The sequence below is a fragment of the Athene noctua genome, chromosome 1, assembly GCF_965140245.1.
Source record: "Athene noctua chromosome 1, bAthNoc1.hap1.1, whole genome shotgun sequence".
In the NCBI taxonomy this organism is placed as follows: domain Eukaryota; kingdom Metazoa; phylum Chordata; class Aves; order Strigiformes; family Strigidae; genus Athene; species Athene noctua.
In genome coordinates this window covers 68442649-68463279 of record NC_134037.1, presented here as the reverse complement: position 1 = coordinate 68463279, position 20631 = coordinate 68442649, and the positions used below count along the sequence as shown (strand labels likewise).

At 38.3% G+C, this 20631-nt stretch overlaps 1 protein-coding gene across 4 annotated transcripts in view; it reads right to left on the bottom strand.

Moving 5' to 3' along the window:
- Window positions 1–20631, bottom strand: part of ADGRG6 (adhesion G protein-coupled receptor G6) — a 110414-nt gene that overhangs the window by 41998 nt on the left and 47785 nt on the right. For 3 of the 4 annotated variants that reach the window (XM_074896453.1, XM_074896456.1, XM_074896454.1), the window contains exons 4-9: window positions 18307–18927; window positions 12397–12465; window positions 9337–9420; window positions 2110–2195; window positions 991–1043; window positions 854–907 (exon numbers count right to left, since the gene is read on the bottom strand). In XM_074896453.1, coding sequence (XP_074752554.1) covers window positions 854–907; window positions 991–1043; window positions 2110–2195; window positions 9337–9420; window positions 12397–12465; window positions 18307–18927 — 967 coding nt within the window. The remainder of the gene's footprint in view (window positions 1–853; window positions 908–990; window positions 1044–2109; window positions 2196–9336; window positions 9421–12396; window positions 12466–18306; window positions 18928–20631) is intronic. The other variant, XM_074896455.1, reaches the window with a different exon arrangement.

Genomic DNA, 20631 nt, shown 5'->3' with positions numbered 1-20631 from the left:
TAACTACTTCCTGATGGTAAACTGGGAATACTGGGCTATCTCTGAAATTAAAAAGCCTGGCTGTTATCACAGCAGTTTTCAAAAGTCAGAAGTTAAAAGTCCTTGACTATGGGATTTTTGTCTACACAGCAAACAGATACATCCCATACCCACTTGTTGTCCCTATGCTTTAGTTTCCTCTCCTTAATTTGGTCCTAAGATTCACTCCCTCCCCATATATCCCTTAGAAATCAGGCTGCTGCTTTCAAAGAAATCCCTTGAGGCCCAATTTTCAGGGGGTGTGACCCATCTAACTTTCTTTGGCTGCTTTTGAGGCTGTCCCAGCACCACTGCCTCCAAGCCCAGCAGAAGTCAGGAAATGAGAGCATATGGTAAATAGTTTAACTCACACTGGTTTGGCTTTCAATTCTAGCATGATTTTTCAGTGTTTTGCAGTTTTGCATCTAGTAAGATGTCTGTTAACTCAAAAGCCTCTGGTTCAAGAGAATAAATGCAGTGACAGTGCATAGATACCAGTGTACCAAAGCTTGTTGATAAAGAAAACTGGGTGTGACATACAATGTATATATGATATGTCTATTCAGTTCTGTGACAGATGAAACCTGAGCTCTGAAAAAAAGGATCTGTTAAGGTTTAAAGCTCAGTAGGTTTAAACCAAACCAAACACGATAACCAGTATTAGGTTTCTGAGCACATCCAGAGCACTCAGCTCACCAGCGGACATATATTACAGACTGGCAGCATATGCCCAATAATAGACAATGAATCCAATAATAGACAGTAAAGCCTGTTATAAAGTCACTTGTAATAGCAGCTGTTGATGCTATCAAGAAAATATCTTTTAAAATGTTACCTTTTAATACTTCTTTTTTCTCTTACTCCCTCTTTTGTGGAGCCAGGGTGGATACTATTTAAAAAAAAAAAAAAATTAATTAGGGTGAGCTAATTCTCAAAAGGAATACAGCATAAACATCTTTCCCCTTCATTTACCTGATATTGACCACATACACAGTGTAATTCCAGTTCTGGAAAGTACGGTTTAGCTGCAAAACAGGAAGACATTGATCACATGAATGGTGAGATGTTAATGAGGCTCTTTGTTGCTTAATACAGGGTTAGAATTTCACCCTTCTCCCCCTTGAGAAATCCCCTTCAGTTTTTCAAGGCAAAGAGAACATTCTCCCATTTCAGTGAGGTGATTGTTATATTAGATGTACAACTGGTAGTGAGAGATGTGGGCTTTTTTACTGACAGAAGGAATCTCTATAAGGTCATGACACACTGAATAGGTGAGTGCACAGGATGCTGAACTTTTCCTTTTCTCCCCCTCTTCCTCATCTTAAATTCTCAGGAACACTTTGATTAGAAAAGATTTACTCACAAAAACCTCGGGGTCAATTTTCACCTAAAAGTCTACAACCTTATGATGATCTTTTTTTCAGACTTTTGTACTATTTATTCTGAGTGGGCAATGGCTGCTCAGTTTTCCCCTGGGAGACACTTTTGCATACTCTGCTAGGGCCAAGTGACACCCTTCTAGATTCTTTGGCTCAGGCACCTATGTACTTTGCCTGGCTACCGCTGCTAAGAGAATAACCCTGGCAGGTATGGATGGCTGTATTTCTGGTTTGTAGATGATTACAGGTGTTTTTCTAAGCTTTTGAAAGCTGAAAGCCTCCAGGTTTATTGGAAAAAAAAATAATTGCCATCCATTTATGACATCATATTTTCATGTAAGTATGGTATAAAGACTACTTACAGATTGTGTGAGTGCCAGTATGTGAACTGTCAAAAAGGACAAAGAGTATCTGTGTTCCGTCAGGAGGAACTTTCAGAGGCAGGAACTTCAGGAATCCCCCACCCAGAGGGCCCAGAAAGGAGCTCATGTCTGCTAAAATGGTCTGAAAAAACAGAGGCTACTAAAAACCCCAATAACTGATCCATAGTGAAAGACTTTTTAAGTAGAGAATACTAAGGTAAATTGGAAAAGTCTATAGCCTCACATAAATGAACGCTGCCTTTTAAAAAAATTCTTTCTATCACAATATAACTTCAAAACCACATTAATATTCATATAGGTAATCACACAGGAAAGAAGACTTAACTTACCCATTCTGCAACTACATCATGTACTTTCGATACTGAGTTGGAGTTGGAACTAAAGACTGTTATAGATATTCTGTAGAATAGCCCACCTGTCCATTAAAAACAGCATTATAATGTTAGAAACCGAACAAATTTACCTTTTTAATGAAGAGACTTTAGTTTCATGATGCATATGAAGATTGAGTTGAGCCCCAGGTACAAGGACACCTAAAGCTCTTGTTGGCATTGTACAAGTTTGGAGTGAACAAGCCCTGCAAGCTTGGGCCCATTCTCACTAGTCCTATTCAATTAGAGAAGAATTCCGCCCCCCTCTATCTTTTTAGAGACAATAGAAATGTGACACAAAAACTCACAAACAATGTATGCATAATTAGTATTTTGCATATGCTTTTAATGTGGTGTGTAAAAGTAAGATCACAAAAGTGTCATGATTTAATAATCATAATTACTGAAGTCTGCAACACAGATAAGTTCTGTTCTCAGTCATATTGCTATAATCCAGAACTCAACCACTGCAGGTTAGACTTAAAACTTTATGAGATCACACAAAGCTCATCAATTGAAAGTAACAAGATAACTGGGGACAGAACTAGACGGGAGAAGGGATATTCAGTTCTTATTTTCACTGCACAGTCTTTGCCCTCAGGCCCGGCAATGGTCAGAGAGCAGAAGAACCCACATTAGCTTTACAAAACTGGCAGCTGAACAAACCATCTTTCAGTCACAAAATGTGTAACACTTGGCTTGGAGCAATTTTATATTCAGTAAAATTGTTTTGAAATGGTACTGGGTAAATATAAATTCTCTTTAGGCTCATGAGCTGGTAGGCAGCATTACAAGATTTCACATCTAATAAATAACAGCAAATCATCTCACAGCTCTGCTCTGTGTTAAAAGTCTATACTTTTCACAAGTCAAATTTTCTTCATTAAGCCATTAAAAATTCTGTCTGCTCTAGTTCAATAAAACTTCCCAGGATGTGGGGGAAGTTTAAGAGATTCTGGATCCATTCACTTGCATGTATGTGCACATGTGGCATTGCTTTGTTTAGGGCTGTTACCAAATGAAGCTGTGGGTCTTGATCACAGATACATCTATTTATGTAAATCTTACAGAGACACTACATAGATCAGAACAGAACATGACAACAGTTATACAGAAATGCCTTTCTGTCCCTGAATTGTAAAGGAACTGCTCTATCTTTCTGAGTCTAAATAAAAGAACTTTTATTGCAGGTGGAAGAAATTTAATCCTTTTACAATTTCATAGATAATAATTTTATTGGAGCTTGAAATAAAAGTATTTGGAAAAAAATCTGAAGTCAGTATATTCTAATGTAATTGGTTACTATCCTATTCATGAGCTGGCTTGAGTATTGTTCTTTCTTTTCATTATAGAATTGATCATATGATCAGTGAGACTAGTATGAAAATTCCTCTGTGATACAATAGTAAAGGAACAATTTCTTGCAGAAAGATGGTTTGCCAGTTACCTTCCTTGGTAAGCTATGATTAAATTTTAGAGATGAGTAGAATGAACTTGCGTGCTTTTTGATTTCTTGTCTTTTTTACCTCCCTTAACTTGACAGACACACAAATTTAGTGTGCAGTTAAATCTGAAGATGTATTTTAGTTTGTTATTATTACTGTGATAGTTTCAAATAAAATAGAGAAAAAAGTCTTTGGAAGTAGAAAATTAGACTGGGCAAGTTGAAACCACTTGCAAGACCTGGATCTCATTTATATGTATATATATATATATATATCTCTTATATACATATATTCAATTTTATATGTATAATGTACCTTTTATATGTGCTATGTAGATACACACATATAGAAAGTGTGCATTATATATATTCTCACATATTCATGTATAATCATATATATAATTATAATGTTATTTATATAATTATGTATATGGCCAAAATCACCTTAATATAGGAACATACAAAGTATTTTAAAAATCAAACTAGTAACTACAAACTAGTCAACAGCTTCAAGATCTCCACCAGATGGTGACCCAAAGCATGTTTTAATGCATCAAAAAAGAACAAGAACAAAGAACTAATCTACATTTTCAAACACTCTCATGAGACTGCAGGGTCTGATAGTGAAAACTGAAAATGATTTCTCTCTCTCCAAATTAAACAGTGGAAATCCCACCTCAAAATGTTGAATGAAAAAAAAAATATTTTTATGGGCAGAAAATGGATGAAAAGTAGCCAAAGATAATTTGAAAAAAAAAAGGAAAAAAGAACCTGGAAAAACAATTCTCCCTACACCCACCACCAACTATAAAAATATAACGATCAATGAAATACCAGGACTGTTGCTTCTTAATTCTATTAGGAAAATTATCCAAAAGTTTCTTTTGGAAAATCTTTTCCTTTTAAAAGGTAAATCCTCAAAAATATATTAATAAGTGAAAAACATTAATATAATCTCAAACAATAAAATAGTATACAATATATATAAAATACATGGCAACCCAAGATATTACCCTCACAGTCTCATGAGAGCTGTTTTAGAGAAGTACGCAAAAATTAGAAATCACGCATTAATGGTTTAAAATCACTAAGATGTTACAAATTCCCTTCTACTTTAAGTCAATTACTATTACAAATTTTTGCTAAATGGATCTATAGCTAAAGGATGAAAGCCAGCTACTTCTATGTTCAGTCTACCAACTGTCTATCTAATAGATAAGATGATCTGTTTTTTTTCTACATCTAACTTAATGGCTTGACATACTGTAGTTGACCTCAGGTTGACACAGGCAGCCCAGCTCAGTGAAGGAGTAACATAAACAAGATAAAAAGACTGCAGAAGAGGTAGTAAATTGAGTCACTGGTGGGTAAAGGGTAGTATTTTGGCTTGTCTCAGATGGTAAATTGGTCAAGGAATGAACATGTGCCAAAACTGATAGCTGATGGTATGTTACAGAAGAAAGCGTCATTTGGGACTGCGTGAAAGAGTGGTGGATTGCTGCTGCAGGTGACATCAGAGTGCCCTTCAAGATGTTCTCTTTGTGATGAATAATAACTCCACTGTACGAATATGACAAAGGTATCACATCATTCATTACTGCAGTTCTTGATGACTCCAAAATAGAAGAGAGATTTGCAAAATGTCTGTAATCAGCATTTTCAAAATCCAAGGCATGAGTACTAACAATATTCAGAGAAGACATTCCTTCTCTGTGCTTGCTAAAGTATCCATATGTCTCTCCTTCTGAATCCCATCTGGAAAGCCTCAATATGTTTGTTGATGTCAGAACAGCAGAATTCCTTATGTCTTCATTATCACCAACGATTTCTTGTTCTACTGTCCATAGAGAATATCTCAGACTGTCCCCTTGATTTTCAACAGAGTTTTGTCCTACACTTGGATGATTTATTGGTGTCACTGTTCTTGGCAAGTTTAACTCTGCTACATTCCACTGAGGGATCAGGGTTGGATAAATTATATCAAGATTGTTCTGAAAATTTTGAGGGAGTGGAGGTGTGGAGTAGCTGTTAGGAGGTAAACTGACTCTGAATTTTGAGTCTGAATGAAGAAGGTGTGTTAATTCCAAAGATAATGTCATTGGAAGGAACTCAGAACTCATCACACTGATGCTTTTTAAAAAAGCACCTCCATCTATTTGTGTTTTACTTCTTGCTTTATCGATAGTATTTGTTACAGCATCATTCGCTGACAGACTTTGAGACTGTGGTGATCCAAGTGTTCTTGTACTGTTTACCAGACTCTTAACTGGTGTATTGATCAAGAAAGCAGTTTGGTTATCCTTTAAACGTGAAGGCTGGGTTCCTGAATGTGTTGGAAAGACAGAAACAAGCTGCTGCCTCTTGTTTAGGAAGGTCATGTTGATTTGATCACTTACTATATCAGTTCCAACTTGCATGTGCAAACTATCAAATATAATTAATTTTTCTGTGGAGTTTTCAAGTACCTTATCAAAGGGACTGACCTGTACCCATATAGAGGGTTGACTCAAAGGTGCTTCCAGGGAAGGGAAAGGAAAGTCGAAATAAAATTCACTGTTGGAAGACACACTTAGGTTTGCAAAGTTCGCTGTTGACTGCAACTGTGATGTCTTGCCGTTACTTTCTGAAATTCTCTCTGAAAGGCCTGGAACAAATGAACTAAAGATTTGTGTTTCCAAAGCTGATGCATGACTAGAGAAGTTCATTTCTTCAGCCCTGAGACCTAATAATCTAATGGCAGATGTTTGTTCATAGATACTGTCAGACTTGGCAGGTGAAATGGATGGCAATCTCTCTGTTGGGGAAGAAAGCAGTTTATTAAATGACAGCCACCAGTTTTCTGATGGCTTCTTGGGAAACACTTGAGATACTTCTTTCAAATGATAGGAAACAGTCCAGAAACCTGCTGTTAAAGAAGGGGAAATATCTATATATTTTGTTGGAAAATCCAAGTAACCAGAGTCCCAGGAACTGCCAACTCTCTTCATGTTATCTGGCTCTAATACGGAAAAAACTGACTCTTCATTTTCATTATTATAATGAAATGCATGTAAATTGTTCTCCAGTACTCCATTTCTAAGGGTCTCACTTGGCTTTTGAAAATACACTGAATGTTTTAAATAATGAGACCAGTAATTGCTATTAGATACAAATATGCTGTCACTTTCCAAATGCATGTCTGTCAACAATTCTTGATAAAGAGGCAGGGTCGTTACAACATGCTTATATCCTGAGCTTGTACAGCCTGTTCCTACCACAAGTGATGAAAATGTTAGTAGTTCTCTACTGTGTCCTAGGACTGAATTTGTCAGCTGGATGTCAGGCATAAATTTTGTGTATTTTTTTTTCATGTTCTGAAAAGAAGTTGTTGGGTTTGCATACGGAATCTCCACAGAGGTTAAATTTGTAATGTCTCCTGAATGATGTTCCTTAATGTGACTAGATCTTCTAAACTGAAATTCACTGTTTGCTGCTAACATAGAAAAACTTTTCCTATCAGCATTGTCTTTTTCCATTTCTAGATAAAAATTTTCAGGGGCAAAGTCTAACAAATCTATCCTGCTTTTTCGGAATGATGATTTCTCCTCTGTAGGTGATATAGATAAGCTAGAAATAGAATGATGTCTGTCTTCTTGAATATCAGAGATGATATGATGGTGAAATACAGTCTCACTCCACCAACGGACAGGGTCCAAGATGTTGCTTATATGCATAAAACTGCTGTTGGAGGATGATATCCACACAGTTTCTTTTTTGCGTTCATAAGCAGTGCTGCTGCTGCTAATGGGAGAATGAAACGCTGACTCAGAGTCAGAATGATCTAGCCCATCTGCCAAAGTCCGTGCTAGCTCTGCATTAGAACTTCTGCTTTGAAGAACAGGAACTGCTGCATTCACAGAAGGTTCTGTAACAGCATCTGCTGCATCAGAAGTGCCATGAAATGAACTTCTAGAATCATTCAAAATATTTTCATTTAGTAACTGATTCACCACAGCATTATCTAAGTCATTTTTTTCTGTAAAAGCATCCAAGGTATCATTGCTGGTCTCCTCAGAAGCAGCTGATGTGGACATAGTTGGAAAAAACAAGCTGTATGTGTTTTTTCTCTCTGGGTTCTCATCTGCTGAGCTTTTACTGAAATGGAGAGGCCTTTGTTTCACTGGCCAAATAATTGGGGTTGAGATAATCCCTATGGTTTTGATCCCTTCTATCTTTGACTCTTGCTGCCTCTGTGGTCGTGAATGGGAGGATTCAGGTGAATTTCTCTTCATTCTGAAGATAACTGTAGCAGGAAGTCTGAATTCCTGCAGCTCTGTGTGTAGTAAGCCACATAGTTAATGGATTAAAGAAAATATATGCAATTTAACTGCCTGTTCTTGGCTGTCTGCTCTTGGTCTAAAAATCAACTTACCAAGAGTGGAAAATGGCGCCAGTTAGCTGAGTGAAAGTTTAATTTCCTTCTACTGTAAATGAATTTGGCTTATTTTTCTTAGTCCTTCCACCTTCTCTTGGGAGTTTCAAAGCCAAAGAAAGGACTTAATTGTCCGCTTTTATTCACACTAACATTAATAAGCCATTCAGTTCCTTCTGTACTTCGAAAAATCAGAGTTAACTGCTCATAGTGAACATAGCGTGAGTGGCTCCACAAAAAGGAAAAAAGCACAATTTGGAGGAAATTTTTAGTATTTTCTTAATTCTACAGTTTAGTAAATCAAACAGGCTGAATTCAGTAAATTCCTTCACATTGTCTACTGTACTGCCTGATTGCCAACGTACAAGAAAGAAACGATTTGCCAAGAGAAAAAAAAACTCCAAGAATTTTAAATCCTACAGTAACAACTGATGCATCTGGGGAAGAAAAAAAATCACCAAGCAAACCCACAGCCCCCCCCAGATTCTAATTAATTTCTGTGGAGCACATTGAAAAAATAAATCTTTATGAAAGATATCTTTAAGTCTCAGAAATCTATCTCTGTGTTGTTAATAATGTTTAACAACTATCTGTAACAAACGAATAAATATTTTGGCAGCACCTCACAAAATGATGCTCAGTCTCTAGGAGACAATGATATCATAGAATTTGAGAAAACCTCAAAAGAAATCCCTGCTTTTTTCCTGTGCTAATAATAGGCTCATTTACTACCTTATTTTTTCCCTTAATCTTTCTAAATGAAAAGTAAACGACATCTGATACTGTCAACATTTTCCCTAGTAAAGTCTGATCCAGCTCTTCTTGAAGTCAGTGGAAAGATTCCTGTTGACTCAGTGGAAGTGGCTTTGCTCCATAGGAACGATTCCACTTGGCTCCTGCGCCTGACTAGTGAGGAACAGACAATCCCAGCATACTACCACCCCAGCTGCACAAGCGGGAGCTACACAGTGCTTCATAATCTGCATCCTTACAACATTTCAACAGCATGGTTCTTTCTGGACCCTTTTTAAAAATCCCTCTCCCTTCCCTCATTCTTTGCATGGGTAAATACAATGGGTGAGTGACACAGAGTCCCTTTCCTACAAGAGACAGGTAAACATGATACAAATAAACACCAAGTTTGGTTCTGTTCTTATTTACACCATTCTTACGTGATCCAGTGAAATTACTGCTGATTTATTTCAGTATAAATGAGATCAGAACCGAGACATGACCCTTGACATTATGATAGTATGAAAAACACACCTTAAAATACAATAAATTTGCTCTAGACACAGTACAAGGAAAAATGTAACACAGGATTTCTTACCATTGTTTGGCTTATCGTTTCTATTAGTATCAGGCATGTTAGTGGTGACAGTGGGTGGTGTAGGAGTAGTAGCATTTACAGTAGCTGGTAATAAAGATGAGAAAGAGGTGAACTTGAATGAAATATGAATGTTAATAAGGTAAGACAAAATGGGAACAACGCATGACAACGTAAAATGAAACCATTTACACACAATGCCATAAATGTTAAATAAACATTATTTTTTCTGCACAAAGTGATGAATGGGTATGAACTGAGGTCCCAATCCTGCAACCTTCACTTTCACTGACTTCAGTGAGAGTTTTGCCAGTGTAAGTTTTACAAGATCAGTCCTGTACCGCTTTCATAAACTCAAAATCCTCTTATGAGAGCTTCAGATCCAAACAGCTGTGCAAAGACCAGAAAATAGATCTTGTAAGTTCTGAGATGCATGCACATAGAATATTGCTTGTGAAAAGAATAACTGTGCCTACTCAGGGACCAAAGATGACAAACAAATGGAAAACTCAAATGCCCATGTAAGGATTCAGTTAACTCCACTGAACTCCATACAATGAAGAGAATTAAAATCAGACTCAGAATAACAGAAGTGGAATATGTATTCCAAAAGCTTCGTGTAGGATCTCAGCTGTACTGTTCTCACTGACACTAACAGGAGTCACCCCACACATCCCTGGCAAATGTTTCCAAGGAGAACCAGCTAGAACACTTTTCAAAATCAGGGTGAGGAGCCAAAACTGCAAATTTTCCCCACAGCAGACTAGGAGGTTATACATGCTAGTGGAATCCAGAAGATCATGCCACTAAATTTTCTAACAAAACTTTAGAAAATAATTTAATTTTATCTAGCAACTTCCAGGGAATGCAAATCTGATATTTCTTTATTCCTGAAAACTCTTTTTTAAAATCTGAAATGGTTCAGTATAATTTCACAGTGTTAAATGGCTGTTGGAGATTTTGACCAAGAACCAACCTGTAAAGTTAAGCAAGTGTATTTTAGGGAATAAATTGTATTTCTGATTTTTTGTGAGGCTTTCTGAGTCTGAAATTCATAAACTTAGGTCTCATCTTAAGGAGTAGGTTCATGTTCAGGTTTCAGTGAAAAAAGAAATTTAGAGAAAGAGAAGGAGGAGTTGGACATTGCAGCAAACAGGTTCTCACTAGGAAAGTGACACCCTATAATACAAAAAAGCTGTTCTTCCATGAAACTTCAGAGCTATATTGTCTGAGAAACAAGTTACAAGGCTCCTTACTGATTGTATCTTACAGCCAGTGATGTTAAAGAAGGCATCTTCCAATGAATGAAAATATTTGCTAAGCATAATGGAGAAAACAGCTCTTTCATCAGACTGTGGCTGACATAATCTGGCATCTACAAACTTTGTTACTGGTGCTATTGCACAACATACAACAAACAAAAAAGGAATCCAAACTGGCCTCTCAGTTTAAAATAATATTGCAGTGCTGACAGAAACAGACAGACAGACATCTTTTTCTGATTTTCATTATGATGACAATAATGATGATGATGATGAACAGGGTAAATCTGATCTGTCACTTCCAAATTCAGAGAAGAGTATTACCTTCATGAAAGTACTCATAGCCTTTATTGAAGATGTGATGGTCTAAGAAGTTAAGAGAGGCAAGTCTGAAAGGTAGCATCTTTTATTAGAGGCAGTATCTTCTACTAGACAAGTTAATAAAGCTGGAAAAAAGGATGAGGCTCTTAGAAAAGCAGGCAACTTTCACTGTAAGTGTGTCTGTTTCTGCAGCCATTAACTGACCTAATGAAAGATACTCTCTCTCCTTTCACACGTGCCATTTTAACAGAGGAAAACAGAGTTCTTCCAAGAGAATACATTAAGTTCTTTATATGGTGGCCATATTATCTTTTATATACAAAAAGATTAATACTGAGTAATAGTTGCTGTCACATTTACCCAAGATATTTGAGTAGTAGTATTTAGATCATATTTTGCTTTGTGAATATGATGTCTGAAAATTACTGTTTGAAATCTGATTATGGCATTTCACTTTCCCTGTGGAGACCAGTACAATATGCTCCAAGAACCTGAACCAAATTTACCTCAGGAGAATCTGGGAAAAGTACATTGAAGACTGACACAGATCTCTTACTGGCTTCCCAAGCAGGGCACATTTTCCTTTTTGTTTTTAAGCCAGGTCTGATTTACTTGTAAATGTTGGTTTTGAAAGAGTTCTGAGACTTTCTCCTCCCCTTTTATATTTTATTCTCTTCTGTCTCCTTCTTCCATCATTCAGCCTTAAAAGAGTTACAGAGCTAGACATGTAGCAAAGGTACAGCAGCTGCTGTGATTAAAGTTTAACATAGAACGCCACCTCATTAGCAGGTCTGTGTTCAGGAAGGTATTGTGGAAATGGGCTGATGTTCATGTCATGCATTTTTATAGAACTTCAGCCTCTAAGCATAACAGAAGGAATTAACTGTCCTTGTACTTCCAATGATTCACATGGCATGGAAATCTGTAGGGTTCGCCTATTCCTTACATTCAACTGAGCTGACCTTTGAAGACACCTAATGAATTCTTCTATGTGGCTATTTCTGAACTATTAAACCATCACTAGGTACTGTAGCAAATATTTAATTAACTAGCAGCTTCTGTATTTTGCAGTTTAATGTTAAATTTTTACCTACTGATCTCAAAGTATCTAGTCTCAAAATAGCTTATTGGAAAAAAAATGAGTAACAGTCAGCTCCTTTATTTACAGATGTACCCACTTCTTATCCTGGTTAATATTTTACCAAAATGTGCAGGAGGAAAAGAGATGGAGAAAGAAATGAAAGTAGTCGATTAATTCAGTTTTGATATAATGGAGACTATTTGGAAAATGTACTATCAAGGGAGTGATCACATTTTTTCCACATATTGTATGTAGAGGACACCCACACACTTGATGAGACTAAAGAATTCCTTTCCTTGCTATTTTTTTATTGCAGTTCACCCAGAATAAAAAAAAAACAAACAAGGAAAATGAAGATTTCCCAAAGACGAAAATGTAAAAATGACCTGGACTTCTTACCTTGGCAAAGGCTTCCCAGGTTTGCACAACTGGTTGGTTCAATTGTAGAAGAGGGAATTAGGTATGAACCTTTAGAAGAAGAAAGTAAAATATTTAGAAAGATTTGGCTACTGGGCATAAAACTATCATATGTCAAAATACATTACAGTTTTCAGTGACACAGTCCTCTTCCTTATCTCTCTCGGTGGCAAACCTGATACTGCAATTTGCATATAAGACTTATGTGTTTTCATTTTCTGTTGTGGCTGAGGGATCCACGAAAATCCTGCTGACTTGCCAGGTGCAGTCACTTATGTATCCCGCCCCAGTTTTCTTATCTTTCACTAAATAACATGACATTGAATGCAGCTTGAGTGTAGTCTGTGAAATGGCTTTAAGAGGAGGGGTCAGTATGGCCATGGGATTCATGCAATCATCATGAGTAATAACGTGCACCTTGGAGGAGCAACCATGTTCCACTGCTGTAGCACAGGTTACCCACCACACACTTCTGAGTAATCTGCCTGTGACTGACACCAACCAGATAAAAGGCAATTAAACTTGTTCCTTTGCCCAGGGCGTGGGCGTGACTAATATTCTGGTATGCATGATTTATAAGATGATAATGTTATAAGTCTGTATCTCTACTGAATTATTCATAACAACATGCACATACTTAGATGATCTGGAGACCGAACCAGGGCATATGAGAATGACTATAGAAAAAGAACTGGTGGAACTACATTAATTACACTTATCCCAGCAGTTCAGCTGCAAATACAGCTGATTTTGCACCCTGTAGTGAAAATAATGGGCTCACAGAGCATGGCATAATCTGAACCTACTGGGAGTGTTGCCCTTTTAGCTTTCACTTTACCTCTTCAGAATCATACTGATCCAGTGTGGTTCTCTCATGAAACATTGTATCCTTTAATAAAATTAAACAGCTCCTACCCATCATCTCATAGATAGGGAAGTATTTCCTGTGATGCAAGAACAAAGATAGAGCATGGAGCCTTGACAGAGAAATCATGCCATGCCACAGATACCATTACATATATTGGTGACAAAAACAGGTCAGAATTTAAAACATGATCCTCAAAAAATATTAAAGCTCAGTTGTTTGGTTTTTTTTTTAATGGATTAAGAGATGCAGGCAACTTCACTTCCTTGGTAGACTTCCTATGGACTCCAGGAAGGATGTTCTAAGTGAATGTACTACCTCCTGAGTGACATTTTTTTTTCCCAAAAAAATATTTGCTCATGTTAAACAGTCAATATCGAAACCTGCTGTAAGTTATCTCCTCTTGGTTCTATATCCTGAAAAGATCACCTGGAAGTTGGCTTGGAGAATCTGTGGATCTTCATATTTTCTTCTGTGAGAATTTAAAAAGATTGTGATTTGGTGAAACTAAAAAAAATCCAATCCAACTTCACAAAACATTTAAATCAGAAGACTGTTGTACTGAGTTTGCATGGCAAGGTTTTGGTAGCAAGGGAGCTATACAGGGTGGCTTCTGTGAGAAACTGCCAGAAGCTTCCCCCACGTCCAACAGAGCCAAACCCAGCTGGCTCCAAGACATCACCACTGGCCAAGGCTGAGCCCATCAGCAACAGTGGTATCACCTCTGTGATAACATATTTAAGAAGGGGAAAAAAAATCCTGCACAACTGCATCCAGAGAAGAGAGGAGTGAGAATATGTGCGAGAAACAACTCTGCAGGCACAAGGTCAGTGAAGAATGAGGGGGAGGAGGTGCTCCAGTTCCCAGAGCAGAGGTTCCCCTGCAGCCCGTGGTGATGACCATGGTGAGGCAGGCTGTGCACTGCAGCCCATGGAGTTTAGCGGTGGAGCAGATCGTCACCTGCAGTCTGTGGAGGAGGATCCCACACCTGAGCAGGTGGATGCTCAAAGGAGGCTGTGAACCTGTGGGAAGCCCACCCTGGAGCAGGCTCCTGGCAGGACTTACGGCCCCATGGAGAGAGATGAGCCCACGCTGGAGCAGGTTTGATGGCAGGTCTTGTGACCCCATGGGGGACTCACACTGGAGCGGTCTGCTCCTGAAGGGCTACACCCTGCGGGAAGGACCCACAATGGAGCAGTTTGTGAAGAACTGCAGCCTAGTGGGAAGGTCTCACGTTGGAGAAGTTCATGGAGAACTGTCTGGAGGGAACCCACGATGGAGCAGGAGAAGAGTGTGAGGAGTCCTTCTGCTGAGGAGGAAGGAGCAGCAGAGACAACATGTGATGAACTGACTGCAACCCCCATTCCCTGTGTCCCCCTGTGCTGCTGGGCAGGAGGAGGTAGAGAGTATCGGGAGTGAAGTTAAGCCTGGGAAGAAGGGAGTGGTGAGGGAGAAGTGTTTTAAGATTTGGTATTATTTCTTATTATCTTACTCTGATTTGATTGGTAATAAATTAATTTTTTTCCCCAAGTGAAGTCCGTTTTGCCCATGAGGGTAATTGGTGAGTGATGTCTCCCTGTCCTTTTCTTGACCCATGAGCCTTTTGTTATATTTTCTCTCTTCTGTTCAGTTGAGGAGGAGGAGTGATAGAGCAACTTTGATGGGCACTTTGTGTTGAGCCAGAGTCAAACCACCACAACTGTGTACTTTAGAGAGGAATATTTGCATAAGCTTTTTAAAGTTTTAATTGGGTTGAATTCTGGCCAGACTAGACTTTCCCTCAGTGTCCACTAAAGAAAATATAATGATTTGGATGCAAACAGATACTTGGCATAAGCTACTTTATGAAGCCAAGTGGCATGGTCACACTTTGTGTGGTATATCTCACTCACTTCAAATGTCTGAAACTCAGACATCCATATCTGCTCGTCACACTAGACTTTCTTTATAGTCTGTGGAGAGGAACAGGCACCCCTACAGCAAAAAAACTTCTGACTTCACTGGGACATCTTCTCCCGTATAAGATGCACTGACCTTTGGAACAGCCTTTTTCATTCTACTATTCATAAACAGCACCGAGGGCAATTAGGTCAGCCTGAAACATCATTCAGCTGCCTAAGACAGATCCTACCCTGAGTTAAATCTGACAGTGAAATCAAGAATTTTTCTGGTCTTTAGGAATGAAGGTCACATACAAGGTGTACATGAAGCAAATGCAATCGCTGGCATAGAGACATGTGGCCATGTTACCCTTAAAACGAGTAGATCATATAGGTATAGCCAGTGCAGCCTTCAAAATAAGTACTAGAGGTTGATTAAATGCTCGTCAATTTGCCTGCACTTAGTTCTGTACTGGTATTGTTACACCACTATTGTTACCTAGGCTACTTGTTTTAAAATTAGCCTGGATACCCAGCCTGTGTACATATACTTTTAAATGCAGGCTGTGCGAAGGTACAGCAATAAAAACAGAATTCTGTCAAGTCTTACAGAAACACCCCACCATGATTACACAGCTGTGAAAACATTAGTCTAAGGAATAAACTAGGAGAAGGTAAAACTATGAAAAGATTATCTGGAACAATTTGCTAGTGTTTTTATGCTCTGTAAATCTACTTGTAAAAGCTTTGTCTGAAAAAACATGAAAATACAACCCCTTGAAAAATGTAGGCACTGTTCAGGCACAGGTATGCAAGATCACTGCTAAATGCTTGGTTTGGTTTTTAAGCTACATGCTGGAAGCATTATTGGAGCTGTGCAAAAAACTCTTTTCTGCATAAATACTTCTACTGCTGCTAAATGAACCCTAATCAGTGAAGAATCATCTCCCCACTGTGGTTGATAGCCTGACTCATCAACTTTCCCGTTGAAGACTGGTTTTACAATGAATGCTTTCATTCAAGAAGATGAAGGGAAGAAAGTTCTAACAATTCCATCTATGGGATTAGTAACCATTTTGAAATGGCACTGCACCCAGTATTTTCTTTTACGAAATACACTGGTTCGGGAAAGCCTGTATCATAGGGAGTGATTTAACACCTTCAAAAAAACAAAAGACTGACTAGTGAGTTAGTTTTCTCATAGGCTTAGCTAGAGAAAACAACAATGCTTATAATACAGATACACTTGAAGTGGCTTGTATAGACACCTGTGCCTAATATACAAATGCTAAAATACATTTTCTAAAATAATGTTCTGCTGTAAGGAAACCCATTGAACAATGACATCCCAAGGAATAAAGCAGTGGAATGAAAATAAATGTATTGTTTCTATGACCACAGCTATGATACTACATTTGTGTCACAGGACTGTACAGTCTTTAATGGAAAGAAGGACAAGACCTGTACTCCACTCGAAATGAGACCTCAACATTTACAGATGTCTTAGTAGGTTGTTTAGTAAAAGTTTTGTGGTAGTCTTCACAATGTAATAGTATAAGAGGATTTTCTGCTAAGTTATACTGTCAGATCAGTTCATACTGATGGAAAAGCAACAACTTTCTTGTCTAGAACACCTTCATTAGTCATGTTCAATGTTCAGATCAGCCTTTTCTTTGTTCTGGTCAAGGGGTGAGGGCACTTAGTTGCTTGTGTTTTATAGAGATGTTGCTTAAATTTTTTTAGCAGAGGCATGCTGAGAGTTGTCCCACTGAGTCTAGCTGTGAAGGAGTACCCATGTTTTGGTCTAAATAAGCTAAAGCAAGATGGCTCTTTTTAGCCACCTTAATCCCTCATGAGCAATTAGATACAGAAACTAGCATGCCTTAATGATGCCAGCTTCTGTTTCAAACTAGGGATTCTCAGAGCGCTGGCAGATGCTCTGTCAGGAGATGCTTATATTGACATTATTTAAACTATGTTTAAACTAATAAGTAGTAATGTGTCAGGGGAGCAAGAAGGCAAAATTGGAGAGGACATCATTAGATATGAAGAGACCTCACAAGGTTCAGAAAGAAACAATATTTCTAACTGTTTACTTCGACTTTTTTTGTTTAACAAATGTGTATTTGCTCAATAGGAAGGCTCAAACTCTGTGGACATGGAGTTTGATAGCAACCAATTTTCACAAGCATCATATGTGCGTGTATATGCTACTCCTGGCTATGATTCAGATATTCCATCATGCATTTTATAATTCTCCAATTATGTCTAAGGTTGTTACTAATCAAAACATTCTTTCTTAAGAAAAAAAAAAGACTAATAATACTGGTCCAAAGTCACAAAGATTTTACAGTTTTGATGATTTGTTCCAGTAGAAAATTGTCAGCCTGCTGTAATAACATATACATACATAACAATTACGTCTGGACACTTATGAGAATGAAGTGTCTGAGCCATGAAATGAGAACAGGTTGAACAATGTATTGAAATTTATCCTCTGGAGAAATCTACAGGAAGACAGACCTTCAGTAACTACCAGTTAAGAGAAGGACTGATAATACATCATCAGGAAGATAAAACCTGATGATTTTGATCTAAAACTGTTCCTTCCTGTCTGCCTCCTCTTATTTACTCTTTTACTTTTCGTTCTCATATGCATTGTTGTTTGTCACTGCTTTTGCTGGCTCTGCACACACAGCATGAGGCTAGCAAGTGCTCCTTCTGGCTAATAAAAGAATCAAAGGGCAGGTACAAAAACATTTGCTGAATGATTAGTTAACACACTTTTTTTTTCCCCAAGAGACTACTATAATCTTACTTGAGGCTTGCAGGCACTTGCCTGTCATCCCCATTTCATATCAGTAGAAGGTCAATAAACAATTTAGGAAAAAATTTGATCTTCAGACCAACTGCAGCAGCAACTCAATATACCTAGGGGACCTGTTCTTCTCCCTTAGGGGATGAACTCTATATCCTTTCACAGCCTCTGTGTATGGCAAGAGTTGAGCTAAAGTCTAAGAAAGGTAACACCTAGTTTCTCTTTCACAGGAACTTTTTTTTTTTTCCCGTGTTGGTATATGATATGTTCAGCACAATGCAGGAGTGTTGGGGGAAAATAAGCAAAAAAGATTTGGCAAGCATACTCACCACAACTCAAATTGTTTTCTGCTTTCAGTGCTGAAGTTGGAATACTCCAGAATTCATTTTCCCAGTCTACAATGTTTCCTTTCACATCGCAGCTGAGGTTGGCCAGTGTTTGCGCATTCATGGTGAAATTCCAGAGGCGGAAGTTGTAAATGTCCCCATTTAGAGAACTCACTTCATTGCTATTAGAGCCCAGCACCAACCTCCCGTTTCCAGGGATAACTTTGCTCAAGATACCCGGACAGTACGCTATATGATAGGTGCTTTTGGCATATATACCTATACTGCCTGAGAAGCTGTCCCCTACGACACAGAGCTGTTGAAAGGTTCCCGTGAAAAACTCTGCATTTCGGGGAAATGCGTTCTCAAGGATGCACTGCATGCCTGATATGGACAGAAAATGGCCTTTTGTGGTCTTCCCAAAGCTGAAGACTTCTGTTGACAACTCATCGGTGTAGGAGAAAACCTTCCAGTCGTCGTTGTCATCGCTGCTGCCCTTGGTGGCTTCAAAGCACAGTGTAAACTGCCTAAGCTCTGGCACTGAGACAGTCTCTGCCACAGACACAACATCGATGTCGGGAACCTGGGGAATGATGACTTTCTGGTTCCTCAGAGACACGGCAACTAGAACCAAGAGGAGATAAATAAGTTAACAAAAAAGTAAATTCATCATATGGAAATAAAGGCAGACTGACAGCTGGAGTTAAAGTAACATTTATTAAATTCATCAGGTGGTTTTTATCACAGTAATAAACCAGTATTACACACGAAGAGGAATCTGGCTTGGGAATGCACTCAGCTGAAAATATCCAGAGTTCCTTTTCAATGCCATGGAGAAAGCTGAGCTACACACAGTTAACAACCCCTCAGGTTGCACTAAGAGCAATATTAGGACTTATTACCTGCTAATGTCCAACTCTGCCCCAGCTCACTTTATAAAAATTACTACACATTAATCTAGTAAGGATGTTAGGCAATGGAATAAACCAGTTATTTGAAAAACACGGTATGACTTGTGTTTAAGACACATTTTACTTACTTGTCTGCATAAATGCATTACACCAGAAAAGTTCAGGCCTTGCTTCTTTTAAACATGGCAATAGAAAAAAGCTCCCATTACATTCCTTGGTAAACTGAAGCCTTTTGTTCCTGAATTCAGCTAACGGATTTCTGCAAAGCATTAGGCATCTTCTCATTTTGTCCCCAGCAGCCTTCTGGTTGAATACTGCAATCGTGTTCATGAATATTTATATCCAAGCTGTTCACTATTTGCTAATATTTGGGTCAGCAGTTTTGGATTTTGCACAGGTATCTAGAAATGGCTAGTCCTCTTGCATATGTACACTGCATCAGGGTATTTAGGCATGGGCAGAATTACTCTGTCTCTAACTGTTATTAATTATTCTCATTTGCACTGGCAAAATAGCAGTAACCAAATGTGAAAAACATTCTCACATAACGTATGTTTTTTCTCTGTGAGTATATTAATGACAATTCTGTTCACTGTACTTTGGAAGAACATATTTTTGAAAATAGTGTCAATATGCTCAGTTTTATTGTCACATTTATGGCAACAAAATTCTTCTAGCAAATTTCTCCACAGAAAGAAGTTTCAGGTTATCAGTCACGCAAAGGCATTGAGGTCAACACGACCAGATTGGGGCAGCCCTCAGTTTTAGTTGTGGCTCCACAGTTCTGTGAAAGACCACAGCTCCAGAAAATGTCTGCTGCCTCTTTTTACACATTTTCATAGGGTATATGCTGGAAGTGAAACCGATTTTTGCTAGACCTGAAGAATAACTGCCACAAAACTGCCTCTGCTGCTTTTTAGAACCCCTAGCTTACTTGCAGTCCCCTGGCTCACATCTTAAATGTCCCTTCACACAAAAGTAAGTCAGGAGTCCCTAGACTGTATTTTACAATCCCTTGCAAGGACTGTGCCTAGTCTCCCCCGGGGATTTTTAAGTGATGCCACAACACATGCATTAATTACTACATCTGCTCCCTTTTCAGAATGAAATAAAAACTTTTCAATATGACAGGGTAAGACATGTGAGGGAAGGGTGACTGTCATGTCACACTCAGGAAAAGAAACAGATATATGGGGTATAAGGATTCTGTGTAGTCTCTGGTATTGCAATTTCCCCTTTGCCAGCCACTTGCAAAGACTCTGAGCTCCAAACTACCGCATTTGGATATACACAAGGACATAATTTGACCAATATATTATAGTGTAAAATAACATAAAGCACAGCACATTATCTGCCAACTCAGAAATTGGGGAATGGGAGGGAAAAGAGAAAAATACCAGGCTTTTATAGTTACTGG